At 42.2% G+C, this 26813-nt stretch overlaps 1 protein-coding gene across 1 annotated transcript; it reads right to left on the bottom strand.

The window, feature by feature from the left end:
* Positions 1–2288: 2288 nt before the first annotated feature.
* Positions 2289–25067, bottom strand: stx6 (syntaxin 6; the record flags this gene model as incomplete). Its single annotated transcript, XM_043699933.2, has 7 exons — positions 2289–2508; positions 16853–16947; positions 19788–19894; positions 20658–20780; positions 22362–22424; positions 23780–23874; positions 24893–25067. Coding segments are annotated over 7 exons (735 nt in total), but the record flags the coding sequence as incomplete, so codon positions are not given.
* Between the last annotated feature and the right edge of the window lie 1746 nt (positions 25068–26813).

Genomic DNA, 26813 nt, shown 5'->3' with positions numbered 1-26813 from the left:
TTCCAACAGATTTCTCAAAGATGGTAACATCACATCCAACATGGGTTTTGGACCACATTAAAGTACTTTTGGATGATTTAACTTTTACAATGATCACAACAGCCCTAACAACAATTTTGTTTTTTAAAATTACACCTAAATGTCAGCTAATACTGTATTAGAAAAATTAAACATTCATTGTTTTTTTAAAAAAAAAAAAATTTGTCCATTAAACCAATTCCAATTTTAAATGTTGGCTGAGCAAAAAGGTTTTCGCAAACCATCCTCCTGACGACTTTAATCATTTCAAGCCCCTCGATTAGATCATTCTTTAAATGCTTTGAAGCTAATCATCACTGCAACAAATTCATGTCCCAACATCACCCCAATTCTCCCCAAAAGGCTTCCATCACCACTATCCTTGTCTGAGTATGGTTCCAGACACCTAAACCATATCTATTTACCCAGAGTGTCAGAAAGCATTCATATGAGCAGTGTTGCAATCCAAGGCTCGCCCCACTCGCTTCCAAAATCCAGACAGACACAGTGAACCAGGTCACTTGCCAGTCAACAAGAGCTGGAAATCTGGTTGACATCCTGTCCCCTTCCTCCAAAATCAAGCAGTACACTACTGCTACACAGAGATAAGCACCGAGTGGGGACTGAACCTGGGAATATCCACACCCTGCAGGATTCAGGTTGTTGGAGCAAGGCTGGCAGTCAAGAGTTTCTGCAAGCAACAGAATGGGCAAGTAGAAGGTCTATAGGCACAAACTGGCCCCGATTAAGGAACGCAAGGGTTTTTTCAGTGGTGTGCACTGGTAGTCTAATTACTTTAGCTGTTATTTCTCCAGAGAGGAACAAAAGATAGCAGAAAAGTAGTGTCTCATTACAGTCAGTGCAAAAATATAGATACAAAATGCAGGTGACACACGCACAAAGTTCAGTGCAATCTAATCACAAGGACATTTTAATTATGCCAACTGTATTGTGAAGTAGTGTACACATTGCAAAGGTTTACTCTTGGAAATGTTCTTGCCTGGAAAGAAACTGATTTTAAAGGCAAACACCAGGTAGTATTTGCAGATTAGAGGAAATCTGGGCGCAGTGGGAGGATGAAGATAATGAACATTGAGACTGGTGAGCAGTTGGCATGTGCATCTAAAACTCTGTCCAAGTTATTGCTTGAAATTCTTGAGCACAATATTTTAGATGCACTCCCACCTTTGCAAACAAGGCCACTTGGCCCATACACCTTGCCCCAATGTTTTTTTCCAAAAAGTGAACTGTGCTAATCAGAACAATGCTGACATCTAACTGGGAAAGGGTAATTCTTAATCTTTTCATTCATGTCAGTGTGACTGGCAAGGCCAACATTTGGTACTCACCCTAAATTGCCCTTGAACTTGCCCAGCCATTTCAGAGGGCTGGTAAGGGTCAACCACATTACTGTCACATGTCAGGCCAGACCAAGTAAGGATGGCAGATATCCTTCCCTCAATTCTCGAATGTTTCTTTTCTTACATCAACAATGGTTCTCGTGGTCACCATTACTTAGACTAGATTTATTAATTGAAGTTAAATTACACATGATGTCAGGGTGGGATTTGAACTGATGCCCTCAGAACATTAGCCTGGTCTTCTATATTAGTGACATCAGCACCAGACCGCAGACTCCCTCAACTGGTAGGATAGTGGGTAATACACGTGTATTTGACCAAGATCATTTTGTGTTAATATCGCCAAAATAAATTGCCCTCTGAATGTGACAGGAGCTCAGGATCAGAGTGTGAGGGACTCCTAAATGTCAGTCATGAGGGGGACTGGAATTGATTTGCGCAGTTTTCTCCCAAGGCCAGCTCAATACCCAATCCTCATGAGAACAATGGGTCAGTCAAGGACAAAAGTGTAAAATGGTTGCTAGCTTATCAGCTGTGCAGTCAGAAACAGGCAAACGCTCACCTCTGATTACATCTAGTCGACCATGAATACGTGCATCACAGGAGTCAAATACACCAGTGAGCTAAAATGGCAAACTGCCTATATCATTTGCTTAAGGCACTAAGATGTTGACCAAAACATATGTTTTTTTTAAAAAAAAGGAATATTTGTAAAGCAGTGATTTGGGGAAATACCCGACAATAGGTCTCCTTCCCTCAGAGTTGCATGTTAGAGTTTGGTGGGGGGAGAAGAGAGAGGAGGTTGAGGAGGGGGGAGGGAGAGACCTGTTTTTTCATTTCAGCAATTTTTGCAAATGAATGACTGGAATAAAACAATAATTCTGCAGTTAGTAATGTCGATGGTCGGGTTAGTAGGACATGTTTGCTGGAGAAACACCTCACAACCAGGCCGACCCATGGAAAGCATGCACCACAGAGTACAGGGCTGTTCTCTTGTTTAGCCTTTTGCGCCTGCTCTTCCATTCTCCCTCTCCAACACAAACAGTTCAGGCTTAGATAGTGAACAATAATATCAGCACCACGACCAAGATGATAAGTAGAATGACAATTCCACACCACTGACGCCGATCTGAGGAAGAAAATAAGACACCATTGTTAAAAAGTCATTAATTTCCTTAAATATCATTTTACACATGTCTTCAAACTAAAGGCAGCTGGAGCAGGTTTTGACTGGGTCAATTCATCATTCGTTGAATATAGTCTTAAAACTTGGTTCATAACAGCTCCTGAACTGGTTTCAAGCAGCAGAGGGTAAGATTTCAGAGCATGCTTTGGCCCTCATACTTCAATAAAACTTTGTCGGAGATTACACAAATTGGAAGGAGAAGCACGTTTACTTGTGATGCCTTAGCCATGGTGGTGGATGTAAAAGACATTTAGCACTATTTTCAAGCAAAGCAGGACAGTCTTCCTTCATGTCTGGGACACAAGTTACCTCTTAACCATTATCTATAGTGATATGGTTATTATCACCCTTCTGCTTGTGGAATCTTGCTATGTATAAATATGGTACCATATTTACCATCATAACCAAAGCAACTGGAGGTGGTGAAAGAAATTTCATAAAGTCCCTCTCATTTTGACACCCCATTCCCTCCCCCTTCCCTCGCATCTATCTGACCCTACTTCTTCATGTGATCCCCATCACACCTACAACATTCACACTGCAAGTACAAAACACAGATTTGAGCTTCGCTATCGCGTTCACACTACAAGTACGAACACAAACTTGAGCCTCCCTGCAGTGTTTATAGTGAGCAAAGTTAAAAACCACACAGCACCAGGTTATAGTCCAACAGGTTCATTTGGAAGCACTAGCTTTTGGAGCAGCGCTCCGAACGCTGGTGCTTCCAAATAAACCTGTTGGACTATAACCTGGCGTTGTGTGATTTTTAACTTTGTACACCCCAGTCCAACACCGGCATCTCCAAATTGTGCACAAAGACACGACCCTCACTATAGCATTTCTACAGGGAGTACAAATACAGACTAGAACCCTGACTCCCCTATGTTGAAATATAAAAAGAGACTGGATTGCATTGCTACTACATGTACAAACACAGACTAGATAATGTTGTGAAGGTTTCTGTAAATATTCTTTTGAGCACTGGAGTTTTGAGGGATCATGAAAAAAGCAGATTAATTTCAGATCTGTGGAGACCTGGATTGTGTCTTGAGAAATAAATAAATGGGAACTTTTGACTCGGGAATGTTTTGTTTTAAATATGGCATTTCTTGGAAGCCACAGTGTTTCAGTTAATTGCTGGTCTTGTTTGCTGGAGGTCACCGGCCTGAGTTTTACGACTGCTGGAGAGCTACTTGCTGTTTGAACAACAGTGTTTTTGGAGGCTGTTCGGAGCGCCCAGTGACATCAACTGTTTTCTTTTCACAGGCACTGCCAGACTTGCTGAGTGTCTCCAGCAATTTGTGATTTTGCCTGTTACAGAACTCCAGCATCTACAGTTGTTTAAGTTTTGCATTAATGCGTTCAGCTCCTTGATTTAGTAATTATGGAATATATTAGTGTCCTTTACAATGAAGACTGATCCAAACTATTTATTCAACTCCTCAGCAGTTTCCTGGTTCCCCATTATTATTTTCCAAGCCATATGGGACCTATGTTCTCTTTGGCCTTGCTATTTTTGATATATTTAAAAATGAATTTTAAAAGAACTGGGTAAAATATTTATGTTGTGAACTGTTGCATACTGGGACTAGAGGGACACAGAGCAGTTTTTCCATCTCAATTATAACATTAAAGAGTGGCTCATCCTTAACATTCCACACCTTGTCCTTTTTGCCTTCAAGAACAATTATTGGCAAGAAAAAGTGATTTTATTTTTCCTAAATAGAATTACTGCAGAGAAATCCTTTACCTAGTGTGTGTGCGTGTGCGTGTTCTTTAGAAAGGAACAAAGATATACTTTCATATTCTAAACTGTGTACTAATTAGCTTCACAACTTGGCCATGTGAGTCTTATTTTCAGTCATTTTGTTGACTAAAGAAATCTGATAGATAGGTTTGGAATTTAAAAAAAACTAAAAAAGGTGTGCACACAACTAGGTAAAATATTTAACATTAACCTTGTGGCTTTTGGAATAGACAGCTTGAGATTACAAAGTGATGCTAGGTATTTCCTATAATGTTGGTCTATTTTCCCCAAATTGTATTCACTTCCATGGGAGGGGGTGGATTCAGTTTTGGGGAATGAACGTCAGTGGTGCTTTTCTGCCCTCTCCGTTCCCAGAGGTGAGAACTTCTGAAGGGTTAAGAGTCCCACAAATGCCAGGGACTCATACATAGAGTCATAGAGAAACAGACCCTTCGGTCCAACCTGTTCATGCCGACCAGATATCCCAACCCAATCTAGTCCCACCTGCCAGCACTCAGCCCATATTCCTCCAAACCCTTCCTATTCATATACCCATCCAAATGCCTCTTAAATGTTGCAATTGTACCAGCCTCCACCACTTCCTCTGACAGCTCATTCCATACAAGTACCACCCTCTGCGTGAAAAAGTTGCCCCTTAGGTCTCTTTTATATCTTTCCCCTCACCCTAAACCTATGCCCTCTAGTTCTGGACTCCCCGACCCCAGGGAAAAGACTTTGTCAATTTATCCTATCCACGCCCTCATAATTTTGTAAACCTCTATAAGGTCACCCCTCAGCCTCCGATGCTCCAGGGAAAACAGCCCCAGCCTGTTCAGCCTCTCCCTGTAGCTCAGACCCTTCAACTCTGGCAGCATCTTTGTAAATCTTTTCTGAACCCTTTCAAGTTTCACAACATCTTTCCGATAGGAAGGAGACCAGAATTGCACGCAATATTCCAACAGTGGCCTAACCAATGTCCTGTACAGCCGCAACATGACATCCCAACTCCTGTACTCAATACTCTGACCAATAAAGGAAAGCATACCAAACGCCTTCCTCACTATCCTATCTTCCTGCGACTCCACTTTCAAGGAGCTATGAACCTGCACTCCAAGGTCTCTTTGCTCAGCAACACTCCCTAGGACCTTACCATTAAGTGTATAAGTCCTGCTAAGATTTGCTTTCCCAAAATGCAGCACCCCACATTTATCTGAATTAAACTCCATCAGCCACTTCTCAGCCCATTGACCCATCTGGTCCAGATCCTGTTGTAATCTGAAGTAACCCTCTTCGCTGTCCACTGCACCTCCAATTTTGGTGTCATCTGAAAACTTACTAACTGTACCTCTTACGCTCGCATCCAAATCATTTATGCAAATGACAAAATGTAGAGGGCCCAGCACCCATCCTTGTGGCACTCCACTGGTCACAGGCCTCCAATCTGAAAAGCAACCCTCTACCACCACCCTCTGTCTTCTACCTTTGAGCCAGTTCTGTATCCAAATGGCTAGTTCTCCCTGTATTCCATGAGATCTAACCTTGCTAATCAGTCTCCCATGGGGAACCTTGTCGAACAAAATCACTATTTTTCCACACAGGTCCCCTACCATTTGCTGACAGCAGACAATGTGATTATGGTAGTTGTGCAGGCAGAGCAACACTTGTATGATGCAAAGTTAGAGCTTTCCAGCAGACCTCTCCAATGATCAGGAATAGAAACTCAAGCCACAAACAACCAACCACGCAATATTACCATACACTTCTTTTATAAACCACTTTTCAAGCAAAAAAAATCCCCAAATGAAAGAAGAGTTCAACAACCTAAACTTTGATCATTTTTTAGCATAGTCTTAGAGTATGTGTTTATATTTTTAGTTGAATATTTTGCAGTTACACCACTGCTTGGTACAGGTTTCTCAGACAGACTTAACTATGAGTCATAGAGCCGTCTGAACCCAAACCACATACGCCTGGTGTCACTTCCTGGAAAAGTTTCCCCTTCACATTTCCTGTCCCATTCCACAGCTTCCTGCCGGCTGTGGTTCAGTTCTCTGAATCAAAACCACTACCATATTAGGGGATTTCCAACCAGCTGCCTACGTAATCCTGGTGTCCGAGTAGACACCGTGTAGCAGCTCTGTGCTAGCAACAGACTGAGCCAGATGTGATGAAAACAAAAACCACATTAATGTGAAACATTTGACAATCAGATTCTCACAGCAAATAAGCAAACCAGTTTCCTTTTTTTTCCCCATTCAAACTGAACACAACTGTTTGTTGGCATAAATGGATAACAAATCCTGCATAGATTACTGGTCTAAGCAGTAGTTTTAATTGGAGGGCTCTGCAATTTCTTTTCTGGTAATAACCAACTGGATTTCATTTTTTACTACTCCATTTCATTTCCTTCCACTCCTGAGGGCCTCAAGACCATGAGGCCAGCAGTCCTCTGTTATCGTACTGAACATATAATAGCAGAAACAGGCCATTCAGCCCCTCGAGCCTGCTCCATCATTCAACAAGTATATTACCAGTTTGACTTCTACTCTCCCATCTACCCTGATAAATCTAGATTCCCTTGCCTAACAAGAATCTATTTACATCTGCTTTAAAAAGACTCATTATCCTAACAAGGGCTTTTATTTAATTGAGATTACGAACCTGGCTGGTCCGGGGCCCCTTGGGAGAGGAATCCCGCACGAATATGGGTTTTGTTACATTTGATGTTAATACATTCCGAGCATGTATCTCACTACCCAATTTCTGTGTTATCCGCTGTTTTTTTTCCTCTTTCTCTTATTTGAATAATGTAGACTTCAATATACACTCTGGTTAGTTGTAGGTTAGATTAGTAGTTAGTTGAGTTTTGCTTTTTTTTTCTTTCTTGGTATTTTTCTTTTGTTAAATTTTGGCTATTATATATTTAAGATTTAATTGTATATCAATGTTTGTACTTGAGAGTTTTGTTTATTTTTGTAAACTTGTAAAAATGTTAAATTTTTAATAAAAATATATAAAAAAAAGACTCATGACTGCAAGGTGCCTCCACCTGAGGTAGACAGCTCCAAAGTCTTCCAACACAAAAAAAAATGTCTCTGTATCTCTCTCCTAAAAGGGGCAACCTCAGTTGTAAAAACATCACCTTAGTATTGGACTCAGCCAGAGGGAACATTATTTCTAAGTCTACTTGCTCAAGAGCATACAGAATTTTATACACTTCAATCAAGTCGTCCTTCACTCAAAACTCTTGTAAAAACAAGCCCAGCCTGTCCAATCTCTCCTCATAAGATAACCAACTCCTTTCCAGGTATCAATTTCATTTTGAAGCACAACTTCTTCATTTTTATATTCAATTACTCTCACAAGAAAGGATAGGATCCCATAAGCCTTCTTGATAATGCGCTGTACCTGCATCCTCACTTTGTGACTCATGAACAAGAGCATCTAGATCACTCTGCACATCAGGATCATGCAGTTGCTCCCTGGTTAAATAATACTCTGAAGTCAGAGAGGTCATACAGCACGCAAATAGATTCTTCAGTCCAACTTGCCCATGTCCTAAACTGATCTAGTCCTATTTACCAGCAATTGGCCCATATCCCTCTAAGCCCTTTCTATTCATGTACCCATCCTGGTGCCTTTTAAATGGGGTGATTCGAATAGCCTCCACCACTTTCTCTGGCAGTTCATTCCACACACCCACTGCCCTGTGTGAAAAAGTTGCCTTGTAGGTCCCTTTTAAATCTTTCCCCAGTTGCCTTAAAACCTATGGCCTCTAGTTTAGGACTCCCCTATCCCAGGGAAAAGACTGTGGCTATTCACCCTATTTTGATAGTATCGCATCATATCATAACCACTATTCCCACTTCTTCCAATAGCTGGTCTGGTGGTAATGGTTTTGCTGTTGCCATTTATATTTCCATAGACCCATCCTTGTTTTACTTGTCTTATTGCCACTTTCACACACTTTACAAGATCATTGCTTTTGCCGTTTAATTACTCCTTCCACCAACCCCATTTTAGAAGTTCCTTTTTGCCCTCCCCCTTCTTTTCAAGCAATTTGTTCACCTACAAAAGCTGCTAAATACTTCTTGTATTTCTGATATAAGGGCCTCCACCCGAAATGATTCTTTCTCCACAGATGCTAATTAAACTGCGCAGCTTATCCAAATTTCTCTATTTTGATTTCAATACAGTTCTGGTCTACTTCAAGCAAGGTTCTGAATGTTTTTCTTAGGACAGGGCCACAGAAAATCCTTTCATCACGTGACTCAGCACACAGTCTCCAGTTGGCATCATTGTGCCTCTTGTTGAATTGTATCAACAGCAAAATTGGAAACCGTACTTACAGTCTCTTTGTCCAAATCATTATTATAGATTGTAAATAGCTGAGGCCTCAGCATTGATCCTTACATCATTTCACGAATCAGAATCTATCCATTTGAAATGGTCCAGCTTCTCCTTACTCCTTCCAATAAGCAATTCTTTACGCTAATAAACTGTGCCGCACTTTATTAGTCCATATCTTGCATGAAAACTTTTATGACCTATCGCAAATTCAAATATACTACATCTACTGGCTCCCCTTTATCCACCCGACTGGTTACATCCTCAAAAAAAAATTACCACAAATTTTGCACTTGTAAAACAATGTTGACTTTGTATGATCATACATTTCCAATAACGCTGCCTTTTGGTCCTGTGAAATGGATTCTAGTCCCTCAACTTTCTCTGCTGATATTAATTTAGTTCCTCATTGTCAGCTGTGGCTTAGTTGGTAACACGCTCACCTCTAAGTTACGAGGTTCCAGATTTAAGATCTAAGAGTGAAACACAAAAATTAAAGCTGACACTCTAGTGTAGTATTGAAGGAATGTGGCACTGTTGGAGACGCTGATGTTCGAATGAGATATTAAACCAAGTCTCTCTCTACCTGCTCACATGAATGCAATAGATCCTTTGCACTCTACTGAAGACAAGTAAACATTGGTTCTGACTAATATTTATTCCTCAAATCAATACCACAAAAGCCGATTATCTGGGCACTGTCAGTGTGTAAATTTGCTGTCTGCATGTTTCCTATACTGCAAAATGACTATACTTTTAGCTCCTTGGTTACCCTTTCTCCAGTATGTAACTTGTATCCTCTAACGGAAAGGCACAATATCATTTTAATGTTTCTGCCATTTCCACAGTCCCCATAATAATTGCTCCCACTTCTTTAAAAAGGAAGAATGTGTGCTTTAGTTGCTCTTCTTGATTTTTACCCTCTTGTAAAAATTTCTTGCAATCTGTACTTAGATTCCTGGCCAGATTACTCATTTTTCCCCCCCTTATAGCTTTGAGGCTGACAACATTATAAGTCTCCTCTTTTAGTCTATTACTTTCCTTAACGTATCAAGTAGACCATAGATTGATCTTTCTTACTGAGTTTTCATTTTTTAATGAATATACTTTTGTTGAAAATTTGGGCTAATTTAATGTTGCACACTATACACCACTATCAATCTGAACCAACTTAACCAAATCAACTCTGGCCAGCTCTGCTTCATAACTACAAAAGTGGCTTTATGATTCTTATTCTGGACTGGAGTAGGTCAATCTCAAACTTAACATCGAATCCAATGAACTCAACTGTAGCATAATCATATTTTCTTTGGAGGACCTTTGACAATGAGTTCAGAAACCAAACTTGCCTCGTCACAAAATATTAAGATTTAAAAATCTTTGCTCCTAACTGTTCCAGGAAACTGGCACAGCAGCATTCTGCGAACCCAGCTTTCAGATTATCTTTGCCAATTTAATTTGTCTAATCTGTATTAAAAATAGAAGACCCTCGTGATTATTACATTGCTTTTCTTAAAGGTTCAATTTTAATATTCTGTCCAAAGATATAACTGCCAGCACGGAGCCTAATGCCTCTGTGTGATGAATTTTGTACAATTTTCAGCTTGAGGATCCACAAACCACTCCCTCCAAGATTCTGGACACCTATTCCTAACCTTCACCCATTTTCATTTTACTTCCTGATTTTCTGAACCACTATCCATCCTCCTCACTATTTGAGATCGAGATTCTGCTTACTATTGTGGACCACAGCTCCTCAAACCCCATCTGTTGAACCATATTCATATTCAGTACTGTCATTCCATACGTTCACGAACCAAAGCAATTGGATACTCCCCTTCCCATTCAGGATATTCACACTCATGATGTAATATTCCAATCCCCAACGCAGGGCTGGCAACACAGTCTTTTGAACTTCCAGAGTATAGCGCCTATTCCAGATTATACTTGTCACATTTGTTTCTTCAACCTCACCCCAATGAATGGCTGCTGGCAACGTAGTGCCATTATCGGTCTGCCATTCATCTTACAGACCTTGCTCTCAGCCACACAGGGAGCAAAAAGCTTGGTACTTTCTAGATTCACGCAAGGGCATCACAGACATGAGATCACATCTCCTGCCCTGACCATCAAAAAAAAAGCCTAAAGCTTTATTTTAAAAAAAAAAATGGGTGTGACAGTCTCCCAAAAAAAAACATCCAGGCAGCTGTCACCCTCCCTGATACCCTGTCTTCAGCCCAGGCTCAAGTCAGCTTTGCAGGATTGAAGGAGGCTCTTCAGCCCATCATGGCCATGCCAGTCATCAAGCATGTATCTACTCTAATTCCATTTTCTAGCACTTGGCCTGAGGTCTTGTACGTTATGGTGCTTCGAATGCTCATCTGAATAGTTCTTAAATGTAATGCCTTCCACCTCTACCACTCTTTCAGGTAGTGAGTTCTGGATTCTCTCAACCCTCTGGGTGAAAACATTACTCCATAAATCCAGTCTAAACCACTGGCTTGTCTTAAATCTTAGCTCTTTGGTAATTGACTCCTGTAAAGGAGGGATGTTTATGCCTACCCCAGTGTCAATGCCTCTCCGTTTCATACAGTTGACCTCTACCCCTTAGCCTTCTCTGCTTGAAGGGAAACAACCCCAGCTCCCCCTAGTTTGTCTTCATGGCTGAATCACTCACCAGAATGCTGCCTAGGTTGGAATCTCCTTTGTACCATGTCGCCTCCAGTGCAGTGACCAGAACTGCACACTCCAGCTGGGAATTCACTAACATTACAGGCAGCTCCATCATAAACTCCCTGCTCTTGTACTCAATGCTTTAACCAATAAAGCCAAATATCCTATATGCCTTAACACCTTACCTACTTGTCCTGCTGCCTTGAGGGATGTGTGGTAGACAGGCAAGAGGGTAGAAGAACACATCAAGCCAGGAAGCATCAGGAGGTGGAGAAGTCAACATTTTGGGTGTAACCCATCTTCAGGACTGAGGATGGGTGTAAGGGGAACTGCACATAAAAGGAGAGGCGGGGGCAGGGTAGTGAAGTGGGTATAGGTGAAAACAGGTAGAGGATATGATCTGGTTGGTCAATGGGAGGAACGAACTTGGTTGGTGACAGGGAGCAGTGGAAAGGAGGGGAGGTTACTTGAAATTGGAGAATTCAGTGTTGAGTCCTCTGGGCTGTAGGTTGCCCAGGCGGAAGATGAAGTGTTGTTCTTCCAATTTGCGGTTTGGTTCATTGTGGCAGTGGAGGAGGCCGAGGATGGTCATGTCGGAAAGGGAAATTAAAGCAGGCGGTGACTGCATTGGGAGCACATGATGCAGTAAACTAGGTTGGAGGAGAGGCTGGTGAACCCTCTTTCACCAAGGAGGACTCTTAGGGGCCCTCGATGGAGGTGAAAGGGGTGGTGTACTGGCAGGTTTTGCATCTTTTCCATTTGCAGGGGAAGGTACCAGGGGGTTCGGGGGGGTTGGTGGGAGAGTGGCCCAAACCAAGGACGGGTGAAGGGAACGATCCTTGCGGATGACAGAGAGGGGTGGGATGGGGAAGATGTCCTTGGTTGTGGGGTCTAGTTGGAGTTGGCAGAAGTGCTTAAGGATGATGCATTGGATGCAGAGACTGGTGATATGGTAGGTGAGGACAAGGGGGACTCTGTCTTTAGTGCGGTTGAGGGGGGCATTTAAAGCAATGGATTGGGGAATGGAGGTCAAGGAGTGGAGGGCTGTCTGGAGGACAGAGGGAGGAAAAGCATATTGCTCGAAATAGGTGGACATCTGGGATGCTTGGGAGTGGAATGTCTCCTCGCCCGAGCAGATGCAGAGGAATTGGGAGAACGGGATGGAGTTCTTGCAGGATACTGGGAGGAGAAACTGTAGCTCAGGTAGTTGTGAGAGCCTGGGGATTTCTAGTAACCGCCTGCCTGGGGACCGTTGCTGGAGATGGAAATGAGAGGTCCAGGAAGGGAAGGGAGGTGTCCGAGATGGACCAAGTGAATTTGAGGGCAGGGTGGAAGATGTGGGCAAAGTTGATGAACTGCTCTAGTTCAGCCTGGGTGCAGGACACTGAACCAATGCAGTCATCGATGTAACGGTGGAAGAGTTGGGACACAATGCTGGTGTAGGTACTGAAAAGGGACTGTTCACAGCCGACAAAGAGGCAGACGTAGCTGGGGCCCAGCTTGGTGTTCATGGCCACCCCCTGGATTTGGTGAAAATAGGAGAAGTTAAAGGAAAAGTTATTAAGGGTGACAACCAGTTCGGCGAGATGGAGGAGGGGGACTGGATGGGTCTGTTGTAGAGGAAGAAACTGAGGACATGGAGGCCATTCTTGTGGGGTATGGATGTGTACAAGGACTGCACACCCATTGTGAAGATAAAGCAGTGGGGGCCGGGAAACTGGAAGTTACTGAAGAGATGGAGGGTGTGGTTGGTGTCGTGGATGTAGGCAGATGGTGCTTGAACCAAGGGATGGCACACAAAGGTCCCCCTTTGATCTTCTATACTTCCTAGGGTCCTACCAATGTGTTGTCCTTTGCTTTAGTAGTAAACCCAAATGCTTTTCAGGATTAAAATTCATCTGTGACTCTCCTGTTCATCTAACCAGCTGATCGGTATATTCCTATAAGTGAAAGCTTACCTCCTCACTAGTTACCAAACATTGTTTCATCACTTGGTTCACAGATAACAGCCATTCCTGAAGAAGGGCTCATGCCCAAAACGTCGATTCTCCTGCTCCTTGGATGCTGCCTGACCTACTGCGCTTTTCCAGCAACACATTTTCAGCTCTGATCTCCAGCATCTGCAGTCCTCACTTTCTCCTCACAGATAACAGTGCCTAATTAATGAATGGACAGCAAGGACCCAGCAGCAAATCTCTGCCAGATTTTGATCATTTTTGACAAATTTCCCTAATCACAAGAGCTCTTACCTTCTTGACCAATCTCCCACGCAAAAGCCTTTGTCAAAAGCCTTATTGAAGGGCCTGCAATACTCTCAACCACACACCTAGTTAGCCCCTCAAAAAATTCAATCAATCAAATGTGTCAGGCAGAATACCCCTCTTACAAAAGTCACGCTGACTATACTTAATTAACTATTGACTCTGCAAGGGGAAATAAATGCTGGCCCTCAAACCTTTCCAAATTTTCCCTACCACTGATACTAAACTGCGTGGCCTGCAGTTCTCATCTGTGCCTAGAGGATGTATTCAACTTAAAAGTTTACTAAATCTAATAGTGATTTGAAGGTGCCGGTGTTGGACTGGGGTGGACAAAGTTAAAAAATCACAACACCAGGTTATAGTCCAACAGGTTTATTTGGAAGCACTAGCTTTCAAAGCACTACTTCTTCATCAGGCAGTTGTGGAGCATTCTGGAGGCTTCGAAAGCTAGTGCTTCCAAATAAGCCTGTTGGACCATAACCTGGTTTTATGTAATTTTTAACTAAATCTGCTAATTCCCCCCTCCTTCTGAACATCAATCTATTCAGTATTCTCTCCTGGTCTCTCTCTCTCTCTCTCTCTCTCACTTCTGCACCCCCTCCCTCCCCCACACATACAAACACCTATGCCAACACTGTTCTTCTTGACAGTGAATACAGGTACAAAGTAATAATTTGAAACCTCACCCACATCTTCCAGATCTCAAAAGATTGCCACTTTGATCCCTAATGAGCCTCTCTCTTTCCCTGATTATCCTCTTGCTTCCAATAAACTTCAAAAACATTCTTGGATTATCTTTTATTTTACCTGCCAGTGCTTTCTCTCAATCCCTCTTTGCTCTCTTTTCATAAATTTACCCTCTGCACTTTCCATAATCCTCTGCAGCTTCTACTGCTTTAACCTCTCTCCCTACCAGATGCTTCATCTTGCTCCTTATCCAACCTTGCACATTCCTCAGCATCGAGGATTTCGGATCGTTAGCCCCACTGCCACCCACACCTTTACAGGAAGCTGTTGGCCCTGCACACTCACTAAATCCTTTTGACATGTGTCCCACTGCTAGGTATGTGGATTTTCCTGCATGTAGCTGAAGCCAGTCCAATTTTGCCGGATGCTGTCTCAAAATTAGCCTTCCCCCCCCAATTCAGAACCTTTTTCCAGTCCAACTTTGTACTTTTCCTTAATTACCTTAAATCTTAGAGTTTTGGTCACCATCCAAAACTCCAACATGCTCCTCTGACAATTCTACCATTTGTCCAAATTTGTTCTGCAAAATTAGGTCCAGCATCCACCCTCTCATGAGGGACTTTCCACATGTTGGCTTAAAGCATCTCTCCGTTACACATTGAGAATTCTGCCCGCTCCAAGCCTTTCATACTTCACCAATCCCAGCTAATATTGGGGAAGCGGAAATCCATTATTATTTTTACACTTCGGAGATTTGCCTAGACAGGTGATTTTCTATCCCTTCCTGTCTGGGAATAATAAACCCTGAGTATGACTGCCCCTTTGTGTTTTCAAAGTTCTACCCTTATGGCCTCAACTGGGAAACTCTCTAAGATAACAACCCTCCTTATTGCAGTAATTAGCTCCTTGATCAATATTATAATACTACCACCTAGTTCACAACCCACTCTATCTATCTTACCTGAAGACTTTATACCTTGGAATATGGAGAGGTCAATCCTGCCCAAGTCTCAATCATGTCTCCATAATAGCAATATCATATCCTCATGTGTTAATCACACCCTCAAGCCATCTGCTATCTGTTTATTTATTTAACAATTCAAATTATTGCACAATTATTTTAGTTGTACAATTAGTTTAACTTGAGTTTAATAGCATAGAACATTACAGCACAGTACAGGCCCTTTGGCTCTCGATGTTGCACCGACCTGTGAAACTAATCTGAAGCCCATCTAACCTACACTATTCCATTTTTGTTTATTTGCAGATCCAATGACCAATTAAATGCCCTTAAAAGCTGGTGAGTCTACTACTGTTCCATGCCCCTACTACTCTGAGTAAAGAAACTACCTCTGACATTTTGCCCTATATCTATTACCCTTCATGCTAGACATCAACAGAGGAAAAAGCTCTCCCTGTCCACCCTATCTAATCCTCTGATTATCTTATATGTCTCAATTAAGTCACCTCTCAACCTTCTTCTCTCTAACGAAAACAGCCTCAAGCCCCTCAGCTTTTCCTTGTAAGACCTTCCCTCCATACCAGGCAACATCCTAGTAAATCTCCTCTGAACCCTGTTCAAGGCTTCCACATCCTTCCTACAATGTGGTTACCAGAAATGTACGCAATACTCCAAGTGCAGCCGCACCAGAGTTATGTACAGGTGCATGACCTCATGGTTCCGAAGCTTTTACTAGTAGAGGGATTGAGCTAACACACCGTACTGCCTTCTTAACAACCCTATCAACTTGGGTGACAACTTGCAGGGATCTATGTACATGGACACTGAGATCTCTCTGCTCATCTACACAACCAAGAATCTTGCCATTAGCCCACTATTCTGCATCCCATTGCTTCTTTCAAAGTGAATCACCTTACACTTTTCCACATTAAACTCCATTTGCCACCTCTCAGCCCAGCTCTGCAGCTTACCTATGTCCCTCCGTAACCTACGATATCCTTCAACACTATCCACAACTGTATTGACCTTAGTATCACCTGCAAATTTACTAACCCATCCTTCTACGCCCTAATCCAGGTCGTTAAAAAAATGACAAACAGCAGTGGACCCAAAACAGATCCTTGCGGTACACCACTAGTAGCTGAACTGCAGGATGAACATTTGCCATCAATATCACCCTCTGTCTTCTTTCAGCGAGCCAGTACCTGATCCAAACCGCTGAATCCCCCTCAATCCCATGCCTCTGCATTTTGTGCAGGGATTGAGGGTGATTCAGCGGTTTGGATCAGATACTGGCTCGCTGAAAGATGACAGAGGGTGATAGTTGATGGGAAATAAGGAAAACTAAGTTACAGATTTCTAGCTCACACATCCCAACCCTGGCTTAAAACAGAAAAAAAAAATCTGTAACCATCTATAATGTTGTTCTCTGCCATAACTTCTTGATTTTTTTTTTGAAGTTTCAATTCCTGCCCAAGAGCACCAAACCTCTTCCACAGGTCCAATCTCAGGTCATAGCAGCAACAAACTTTCCAAAGTTATTTACTTATGTCCTGGGATCAATGTGTGAAGTAAATACTGTACTGATACAGTCAGCCTCCTGCAACTTACCACTGGTCATGTGGGATACCTTGGCCAGTTTCTTCATTACATTATCCAGCCGTGACTGGGTACTATCCAACTCATAGGAGAACTCATCAAGCATACTGTGAGAGAACAGAAGGTACAGAGGCTGAAACATAACACTGAAGTCCAGGCTCCAATTTCACCCTTTGTGCACTGCATTATTAATAGAACTTGCTCTTGAATGCACATTATATTGCGATCAGATTGGAAACACAGGTTACCTCCTTATAGCTGCTGTAAAGTGCACTCAAACGTTTTGTCACTCGACGCTTGAAAAGTGCAACAGACAAAAAAAAATGTTGAAGTAGCGTTTTTTAAAATAAGTTAGTTAGTTCAGGCTACCAACTTAACCTGGATCGTTATGAAATTTAATATGGCTTTTCCCATTGTTGGTTCTTGGGCAAAAGACCACAAGATATAAAAACAGAATTAGCCATTCAACCCATCGATTATACTCTATTATTCAATCATGGCTGACGTGTTTCTGAACCCGATTCTCCTGCCTTCTCACTGTAATCCCTGATTCTCCTACAAATCAAGAACCTATCTCTATCTTAAACACACTCAATGACTTGGCCTCCACAGACTTCTGCGGTAGCGAGTTCCACAAATTAACCATGCCCTGGCTGAAGAAATGTCTCCTTATCTCAGTTCTCAAGGGTTGTCTCTTCACTGAGGCTGTGCCATTGTGTCCTAGTGTCTCCTACTAATGGAGACACCTTCTCCACATCCACTTTATCCAGGCCTCTCAGTATTCTGAAAGTTTCCATCAGATCCTCATCCCATCCTTCTAAACTCTAACAAGTACAGACCCACAGTCCTCAACCTCTCCTCATACACAAACCCTTTGTAATGGGGTCATTTCTGTAAACCTCCTCTGGACTCCTCCAATGCCAGCACATCCTTCCTTAGACATGGGGTCCAAAACTGCCTAGAGTTGAACAGAGCTTTGTACAGCCTCAGCATAACACCCCTGCTCTTATATTCTTGAAATGAATGCTAGCATTGCATTTGCCTTCATAACAGCTAATTGAACCTACATGTTAACCTTAAGAGAATCCTGAACCATGACTCCCAAGTTCCTCGGTGCTTCAGATTTCTGAAGCCTTTGCCCATTTAGAAAATAATTTACACCTCTACTCTTTGTATTAAAGTGCTCAACCTCCCACTTTCCCACACCGTATTCCATCTGCCACTTCTTTGTCCACTCTCCTAGCCTGTCCAAGTCCTTCTGTAGTCTCCCCATTTCCTCAACACATTTGGGCCTTGTGGTAATTCACTCAAAACCCACCCACTTAAGAGTTAAAATTGGGCATTTTGCTGTGGAAAATGATCCTGACACAGGAAAAATTAAACCCCCCCTTCTGCCATTTGCTGGCCTGTTAACTCTAATCTATGAAAGCTATGAAATCTAACTTTCCTTTGTCAGGGTATATGAATAGGAAGGATTTGGAGGGATATGGGCCGGGTGCTGGCAGGTGGGACTAGGTTGGGTTGGGATATCTGATTGGCATGGACGGGTTAGACCAAAGGGTCTGTTTCCATGCTGTACACCTTTATGACTCTATGAATGGTTGTCTTAATCCTAATTTTGTACAAAACTACCTTTTCACAGTAACTTCTCAAAGTCCTCTACAAGTCCCACGATAGACTTAAATCCTTTCCTTTCACTTCTACCTCAAATTCCACTGCTTGCTTTTCTCTGGTTATACTTTCTGAACATGATTTAATATCAAATAATTGGGAATACTCCTCGCTTCTCTAAGATTGTCCCCTTTTTTCCTAAAGAGGTTCTAATATTTAGTTCTCAGTTATGACCACTTGCAGCTGTATTACCACACTTGTTTCTAGGTCATAACCGCCCAAGTTAAATTTCTGCCTGAAACTCACTGAATTTGCTTTTCATATCCATGAACTTTCTATATTCAAGAAATATATTTGCTGGGAACTGAATTGCAGTGCGACTCTTAATGAAAACTTTATGAAATGAAGGCATTGACTTCAAACTGTGCAAATGTGACAATTATAATAGTAACAAAAATATGACAAAGTTCCTGTAAGTTTAAAGGGAAGTGGTGGATAGAATATGAAAGGAAGAGTAACGTTGAATTAAAATTAGATTAAAATTCCAAACCAACACATCACTTTTACATTACAGAGGCTGAAGTAATATTAAAAAATGCTTACATGGATCACCCACTCTAAACTATCCTTCAGCTCTGATGTGTTACTGAGGTCGTTCTCATTTCCTTCTCCAAGTTTAATTGCTTTTAGTTTCTTCTATCTTTACTGCTGTAGGCACAATATCTGACTAATCATCTGTTCTCTTCAATTTAATGGTTTTTGAACAGCTCTCTATATCATGTTTTACATCCTAAGTCCTCTCACTCACTAGTTATACTTCCTGTGAACGCCCATTCTTTCTGTTCAACAAGGTTACTGGACCCAGTCGGTTCGGGTGAAGCCCATTCAATACTGCTGTTCGTTCCTGACCCTGAAACAAAATCTCTTTCCAAACCAACTTCTTCACCCACTTTTTCCACATGTCCAGTTTGACTGTCTCAATGTCAATGTGCAGGTGCCATGGGCAATAATTCGCTGATTAATTAATTATGAATAAATTTCAATCTAACTCCCAATTCACGGTACTCTCCAACTGAATTTCTCACCCAACCTTTCACACTGTGCCTCGTTAACTACAGTTAACATCAACTGGATATTCCCTGCTCTCTCTCATGTGCTTACCTAGCCTCTCGAGGGGTCGTTTATGCTGCCACACACACAAACACACTCCGTCATCCACCCTCTCCCCCAAGCTCAAAACAAGTGCTGCGCGCGCACACACACACACACACACACATAGCCTTGTAAAAGACAGAGTGAGATTTAAAAACAAGGGAATAGTTGAAACGACACTCACACTGCTTGCTCGTCCAACTCATTCCCAATCTTCTGTGACATGTTCTTCAAAACACCAATACTGCCTGATACCAGCTCCAGCTGATCATCCTGCTGCTCTGTGATCAGCTATACATGGACAGCAAAGAGAAGAAATATGACCAGAAGATCCATGAATAGCTGTTAAACACCCCCCTCCTCCCACCAATACCAACATCGGCCTCACCCAGGCTCTCAGCAGACAGCACCCCCCCCCCCCCATTATCCATTATCTGCAAATCCCTTTTCTTTGGCACACTGTCATCTCCTGTTACCTGCACAGAGGCACTCCCCATGGGCCAAAATGACTCCGAGGCAGGGAGGTCAGTCCTTACACACCATTCGATCCTTGTCCAGTCCTTCTCAACACAAAATGCTGACCATAGTTTCATAGGTCTCTGTGTTTGCTCCAGTCCCTCATGCAACTGGTCACAGTAAGTGGCAGCACGCCATTAAAGCACAAGGGAATCACTCCCTGACTTTGCATTCAATTGGTGCCCATAGGCATTCTCCAGCCACAATACCTTGCTGGATATCTTTCAAGTGCAGGGAGGCCAGTTTAATGGGGCTCATTCCTGAGAATAATATGCCCAGAAGAGTCCTGGAAATCCACTGGTGGACAGACAATATAGCTCAGACAGTGCCTTTATCCTACCTACTGTAACTGTTACTCTGCCCACAGCAACCACCAACCTTCATGATAGTAAGCTTTGGTTTGTGGCTTTCAATCTCCCATATCCCCCACAGAAAACAAAAATCAGGCATGTTAAAAGACACCCTGATACAGCCTCGACTACTGTCTCCTGCCCATCCATCAACTGGAAGATGCATTTCTCATTCCCTGTCCAAATACCTGCTGTTGCATATGCTGGTCCTCAATAAATTGCGAATTCGCTGCCTGCAACTCTTGGTCCAGCCGGCTATATTTGTCAGAAGTGGAGTTCAGTCCCTGGTTTCCTCTGGTGCTTAGCAAAGTCTGCACACAAGCAGAACAAAAAAATTAAAACTATTCAATAGACAATTGGATTTCCCTGCCTGGAGAAGAAAGGTTTGTAGTCATTAACTTAAGAGCGGCATGGTGGCTCAGTGGTTAGCACTGCTGCCTCACAGCACCTGGGATCGATTCCAACCACGGGTGACTTTGTGTGTGGAGTTTGCACATTCTTCCAGTGTCTGTATGGGTTTCTTTTGGGTGCTCTGGCTTCCTCCCACAACCCAAAGATGTGCAGGTTTGGTGAATTGACCATGCTAAATTGTCCATAGTGTTCAGGGATGTGTAGATTAGGTGCATTAGTCAGACGTAAGTGTAGGGGAATGGGTTTGGGTGGGATACTCTTTGGAGGGTCGGTGTGGACTTGTTGGGCCGAAAGGCCTGTTTCCACACTGTAGGGATTCTATGATGATTCTATCACACAAAAAGTCTCTCAGAAGTGTCTCAAGACACTTCTTACCAGAGAAATGGATGAATTGACATGCTGCAGTAATTTTCCACGCTGTAAACTCCAAGTTAAAAGTCATAAGCAGAACTGGTACTTATATAGTACCATTCATTATTTTCTGAAGTACTTTTGAATGCGGTCATTGCTTATATAGAAAATAATGGCAGTCAATTTCACACAGTGAAGTTCCAAAAATAGGTATTCGTCATTGAAACAACACCTCGGAATCTGCCATATCCAGGAGAGGACAGATGAGTTTTCAGTCTAATATCTTACTGAAAGATGGCACCACTGACATTGCAGTTTACTGCCCAAGGGGGTGCTGGAGTCTCAAATTACATGCAGAAGTTCCTGATTGTAACTTGAACCCATGACTTTGACTCAGTGGGCACCACTTAGCCATGGCCACACCTTAATGACATAGTTCAGGTGGCACAGGATTGAGACATGCACACCAGCAAAAGATCTGGACAGTCGAGGTTCACCAGATTTCTGTAGCAAACAATATCAAGCTGGTGCCCTCAGATGGTAACAGATTACTGCCCATGAGGAACAGAGGTAAACGCAGGTGCCCAACAGATGTCCCAGCTGAAATTGGCCAATTCAGCCCATACAATCTGACCTTTGACCCTGAAATCTTGGTACCATGCCAGCAGATTGGAGTGCCTCTTCAAGAACATTATGATTGAGCCAAAATAGTGATGCTAATGAAACTGTAGATCTGATTAACTTGAATTAAGATGAAATGGTAAAATGTTAGTCTACCTGTGCATTGATGGGGATGTGCGTGCTACTGCTGTCATGCTGGGCTCTTCTTCAACCTTTTGTACAATGCCTTGCATTTTCCAAACAAATGACTCCAAAAATCAGGAGTCGGAGTTGTTGGTAAACTGCAGAACATTGAAGGCAATGCTGACATCAACCATGAATATCCCAATCAGTGAAACTAGCCAGAAGACCACAGTCTGTATTTTTCCCCACTAAGGATTCTCTCTCCTGCCAAAGGGCCACGAGAAACCACAGCTTTGATGGTCAGTGCTGGGGGATTTTTTCCACCAGTGCCTCTACATCATACTGGTTGGTCAGAAGCAAGAGACAAGTTTAAGCTACTTACTCACCTGTCTGTTCCTCTGCTCCACTAATGCCTGCATTGAGGAACTGGACATGTGATCCTTCATTTCCTGCAAATACAACTAAAAAGATCAGTATTCACTACAGCAAAAAAATGGAATCACTCGTCACAAAGGGATGTGAACAGTTGCACTGAATCAGTCGTTCTCCGTGAGACTTGGTTTTACATTTACGTAGTTCTGTTGCTCAACTAAGTCAAAGGACAACCCATGCAGCTTCACCTGTAAAATGAAACATGCTTGCATTAACTCCCCCTTTACTATGCACAGTGTTTTAATAAAAGTGCTAGGGAATTGAGCAATACTTTTCGGATTCCATGCTGTGCTGTCAAGCACTCCCAAGGCAGGTGCAACATTAATTCAATAGTTTAATAACTCCTTCTACCCTGTCCCTACTCAACCCTCCCAAGACAGGTACAGCAGAGGGTTATATTTGGAATAAAACTCCATTTACACTCTTTCGGAAACATGCATCAGAACAAGTTCCCCATCACATAAGTGACATTCCTACACCTCCCACATCAATTGAATTATAATTCCTCCAATTGGCTCTCAGCATTCCAACACTCGCTTGACCTTTCCAAGCCAACACTCAGAAGGCCATTGAAACAAGCAATAGGAATTTGCCTTCTGATTCTCTGATTCACTTTCTTTCCTGGCGCATTGTGCTTTGCTGGTTGAAGGCACAATCTCACAGTGTAAGGCTAAAACTCCACATCTGAACAGTGTACAGTGCTCAGAACAAATTTCAAAAACCATGAAACCCCACAAGTGCTTTCTCAGCCATGTCCATCTCCCATAGGGTAACAGCAATGTGTAATTAAGAGGGAAGGAGTTTGTACAAATAATTGGATCTTACAACCTGACCAAAAAAATTAACTAGGCCTTACATTTACTACCCAACCCTAATGACCTGATGACTGAATGAAGTAGGCAGGAAGCTATAATGAAATTTAAGAATTGATACAGGATTAGAATCACAACAGCAGAATGGTTAAAAGACAGAAGTTTCACTCTAGTAAATTACATTAGTGAACCAGATTAAAGATAATCTACAGCTTTGTGGTCATTTTTGTTGATTCATTCTAGCATGTAAAATGAAGGTGATTCGAGTATACAGTTTTTCTGAGATTTACCCAGAGTTTGGATTGCTAATCTAGTAACAGAACCATCACAATACCATACAAACTCGAGATACAAACATATTGATTTAACAATAAAGGAACTAGTGGTAAGACTTAATATAAAAACACACTGCTTTCTGCCTCTCCACAAAAACTTTTGGTCTTGCTCTATCTCTCCACCTGCCCAACTCCCAGAACAAACATTTCCCACAGCCCACTGCTTCTAGATCACGGTTATTCATCACTGTCTCAGTTGTCTGTTAACACAGCAACAGGACTTGCCTTCACAATTTGCTTCGTATTGGTGATGAACGCTTTCCTCTTACTCAGTTCTACTGGATCAAGGTTAAACTTCCGAGGATTTGTCTCTACAATACGTACGTTGCTGTTAAGGCAAATTAACTTGTGTTTACATTGGATTAGAAATTATACATACAGCAACCTGTATTGATAGAATACTTTTATATAGTACCATGTGGAAGAGTTTAACCAGACCCAATGAAATATAATGACTCACAACTGCAGAAGCTATACATGCTAAAACAAAGGTTTGCAATTTGACACGATAGTAGGCTTGGCACCACCAAATGAAATTGCGTGACAATCTCTCAATGATGCACCTTTGCACCACTCTTCTTCCATTATAGTCATGAATATCAATCTTCTCTCAAGGCCTGTCTTTAGTTGGTACCCAAGAGGGTGGCTCACCCACTGATCTTCCACTCCATAACCTCCATTCGGATGATGCAAACCACTTACTATAAAGATGGTAAATCCACTACTGCCTATAGCCATCACTACAGAAAACGTTCAAACTGTTAAATTTTCCATGGGCTAACACAAAGTAGCATTCAGTTCCAAACTGTGTCAAGTTCTACTGAGTTATTGAGGAACTCAGTTTGCTTGGTGAAACACAGGAATTGTTACAATATTGTTGCCAGGACCTCCATTTAATGGGAAAATTGTTTAGTTTCCCACCCACTTCTAGTCTCTCAAACACTAGCCATTAGAAATGCTATTTTTTGGGATGCATTCAGTACAGGTAGCTTTGCTGTGTTCATACATTGCTTCTGTCAATGTGTGCAGAAACTCACCTACTGTTGGCTTCAGATACAGGAAAACACATGGCCTGACATTTACTAACCAACATCATAAGCAAACCCACTTCCCGTACTCCTGTACAAAGTTACCTTGAGCCTCTAGAGCTTTCAACATGCTTTGGCATCCTGCTTTTAAGAGCCTTGAAACATATCTGTTAAACCAGACATGGATATTTGTTGCAAACATTATTTAGTTATTAGCAGCTGCAGTATTACCCAAGGCAAAACTGCCACATTGCTGTCTGTAGTGACTTTTGAGTAGGAGCCATCACTTTAATATGCAAATAAAGGATATTAATAGTCTCATCGAGGTCCTCCAAGTCCCACTCGATACTCCGGAGACTATTCCGAAGTTCATTAGTTGTCCAGTCACACTCCTCCTTGCTGGCTGAAGAGGGATCGGCCAGTAACTCGGTCCATCTCTGGTACAATCCCTGAGAAGTGTTCACTGCTTTCTGCACTTCGCTGGAAAAAAGAATACACCATGAAATTGGTACAAATTAACTTTTAATATAGTTCAAATCTTAAAACATTGGGAAACATCTTCTCAGCCTTATTCATGCATTTGCATTTGGCATCTTGGGGGGGGGGGGGGGGGGGGGGGTCAACAGTGGTATTGTAGATATTGTTCTCACTGCAGACTTAGGACTTTATGGGTTCAAGTTCTCACTCCAAGAACTGAATGTAAACCTAGGTCGATGTGTTTGCACCGTTAAGGGACTACAGCTGTGTTGAGTTTTTCAGAGGAGTCTTTAACAAATGTCTTGTCTCCACCAGCATGCCAACTCCACTACACACACAAATGGACAATGAGCACATATTTCAGACCAGAACCACGCACCATATCCCAGCTCCACATCTACAGAATTATAAATAAGTTACAACACAGAATTAGGCATCTGACTCATCGGACCCTTGTTAGTTCCCCGAAAAAATAATTTACCCCACACCCCACCTCTTTCCCTATATCCTGCTATTTTTTTCCCCTCTTCAAATAATCATAGGCGCACCCATTCACAACAGTACAGCTGGGAGTAACCACATAGTCCTTGGAGAGACACAGTCCTGTCTTCACATGGAATATATCAAGCATTGTGCTGTGTTGCACTAACATTGTACTTAATGGGATAAATTTTAAAAACATTTCGCAAATCAAAACTGGGCAGCGAGGTGTAGAGGGCGATCAGCAGCAGTAAGATTATATTCAACCACAATCTGTAAACTCATGGCCAGACATACCCCTCACTCTGCCATTACCACCAAACCTTGGTTTCAAGAGGAGTGCAGGAGGATATGCCAGCAGCAGCACAAGGCACACCTAAAAATAAGGTGCAAACTTGCTGAAGTTACAATACAGGGCTTGTGCTCCAAAACGAGCAAACTGTGACAGTAAAGTTAAATGGCTGAATCTACCTAGCAACGTGACATAATAGAGATGCAGCGAACGGAGGGGCATACACAGCACGGACAGGTACATTTCCTGTTGGTGGATGGTCTATGAACAGATGGCATATATTTAAGGGACAGGAGGTTGTAGGGTGGTAGGAATCTAGAACTCATTGCTTGCAAGGGTGATAGAGGCAGAAACTTCCAAGATTTAAGAAGTATTCAGACGTGCTATAAAATGGAATTGGAATGATTAGGTAATTATTTTTGACTTGGTGGACAGAAGGAACAGATTCTGTGTTGTAAATCTCTGAGTCTAATGAGGCAAGTTCAGAATGCCAAATGATGTTTTGTGGACATAGGCTCAACCCCACAAAGGCACATGGTGAAAGATGATTTCAGTAAAACATCTGGGATAAATGGCTGGTTTAATGGCATGCACTATCAATTGTTAAAAGCCCAAGCTGATAACTAATGTCCTTCAGACAAAGAAATCTGCTATCCTTACCCGAATCTAGCCTACATGTAACTCCAGAGTCACAGCAATGTGGTTAACTCTTCACTGCCCTCTAAGCAGTTAGAAATTAACAATAAATCCTTACCTAATTAGTGACACACAAATCCCACAAACAAAATAATAATACCTGACAATGACTATCTCCAACAAGAGAGAATCCAACCATTGTACCATTGAATGTCAAGGGGCAATCATCTGTGAATTCCTCCACTAATAGGTATATTGGGGTTACCTTTGATCAGAAATGGAAATGTAACTGGACAAGACATACAAATACTGCAGCTACAACAACAGATCTGAAACTGGGTCTTAA

The sequence above is a fragment of the Chiloscyllium plagiosum genome, unplaced genomic scaffold, assembly GCF_037043375.1.
Source record: "Chiloscyllium plagiosum isolate Xiang-an unplaced genomic scaffold, Cpla_swu_hap1 HiC_scaffold_9, whole genome shotgun sequence".
Taxonomy (NCBI): domain Eukaryota; kingdom Metazoa; phylum Chordata; class Chondrichthyes; order Orectolobiformes; family Hemiscylliidae; genus Chiloscyllium; species Chiloscyllium plagiosum.
The sequence above is the reverse complement of the archived record's forward strand: the minus strand, read 5'-3'. Positions and strand labels throughout refer to the sequence as shown.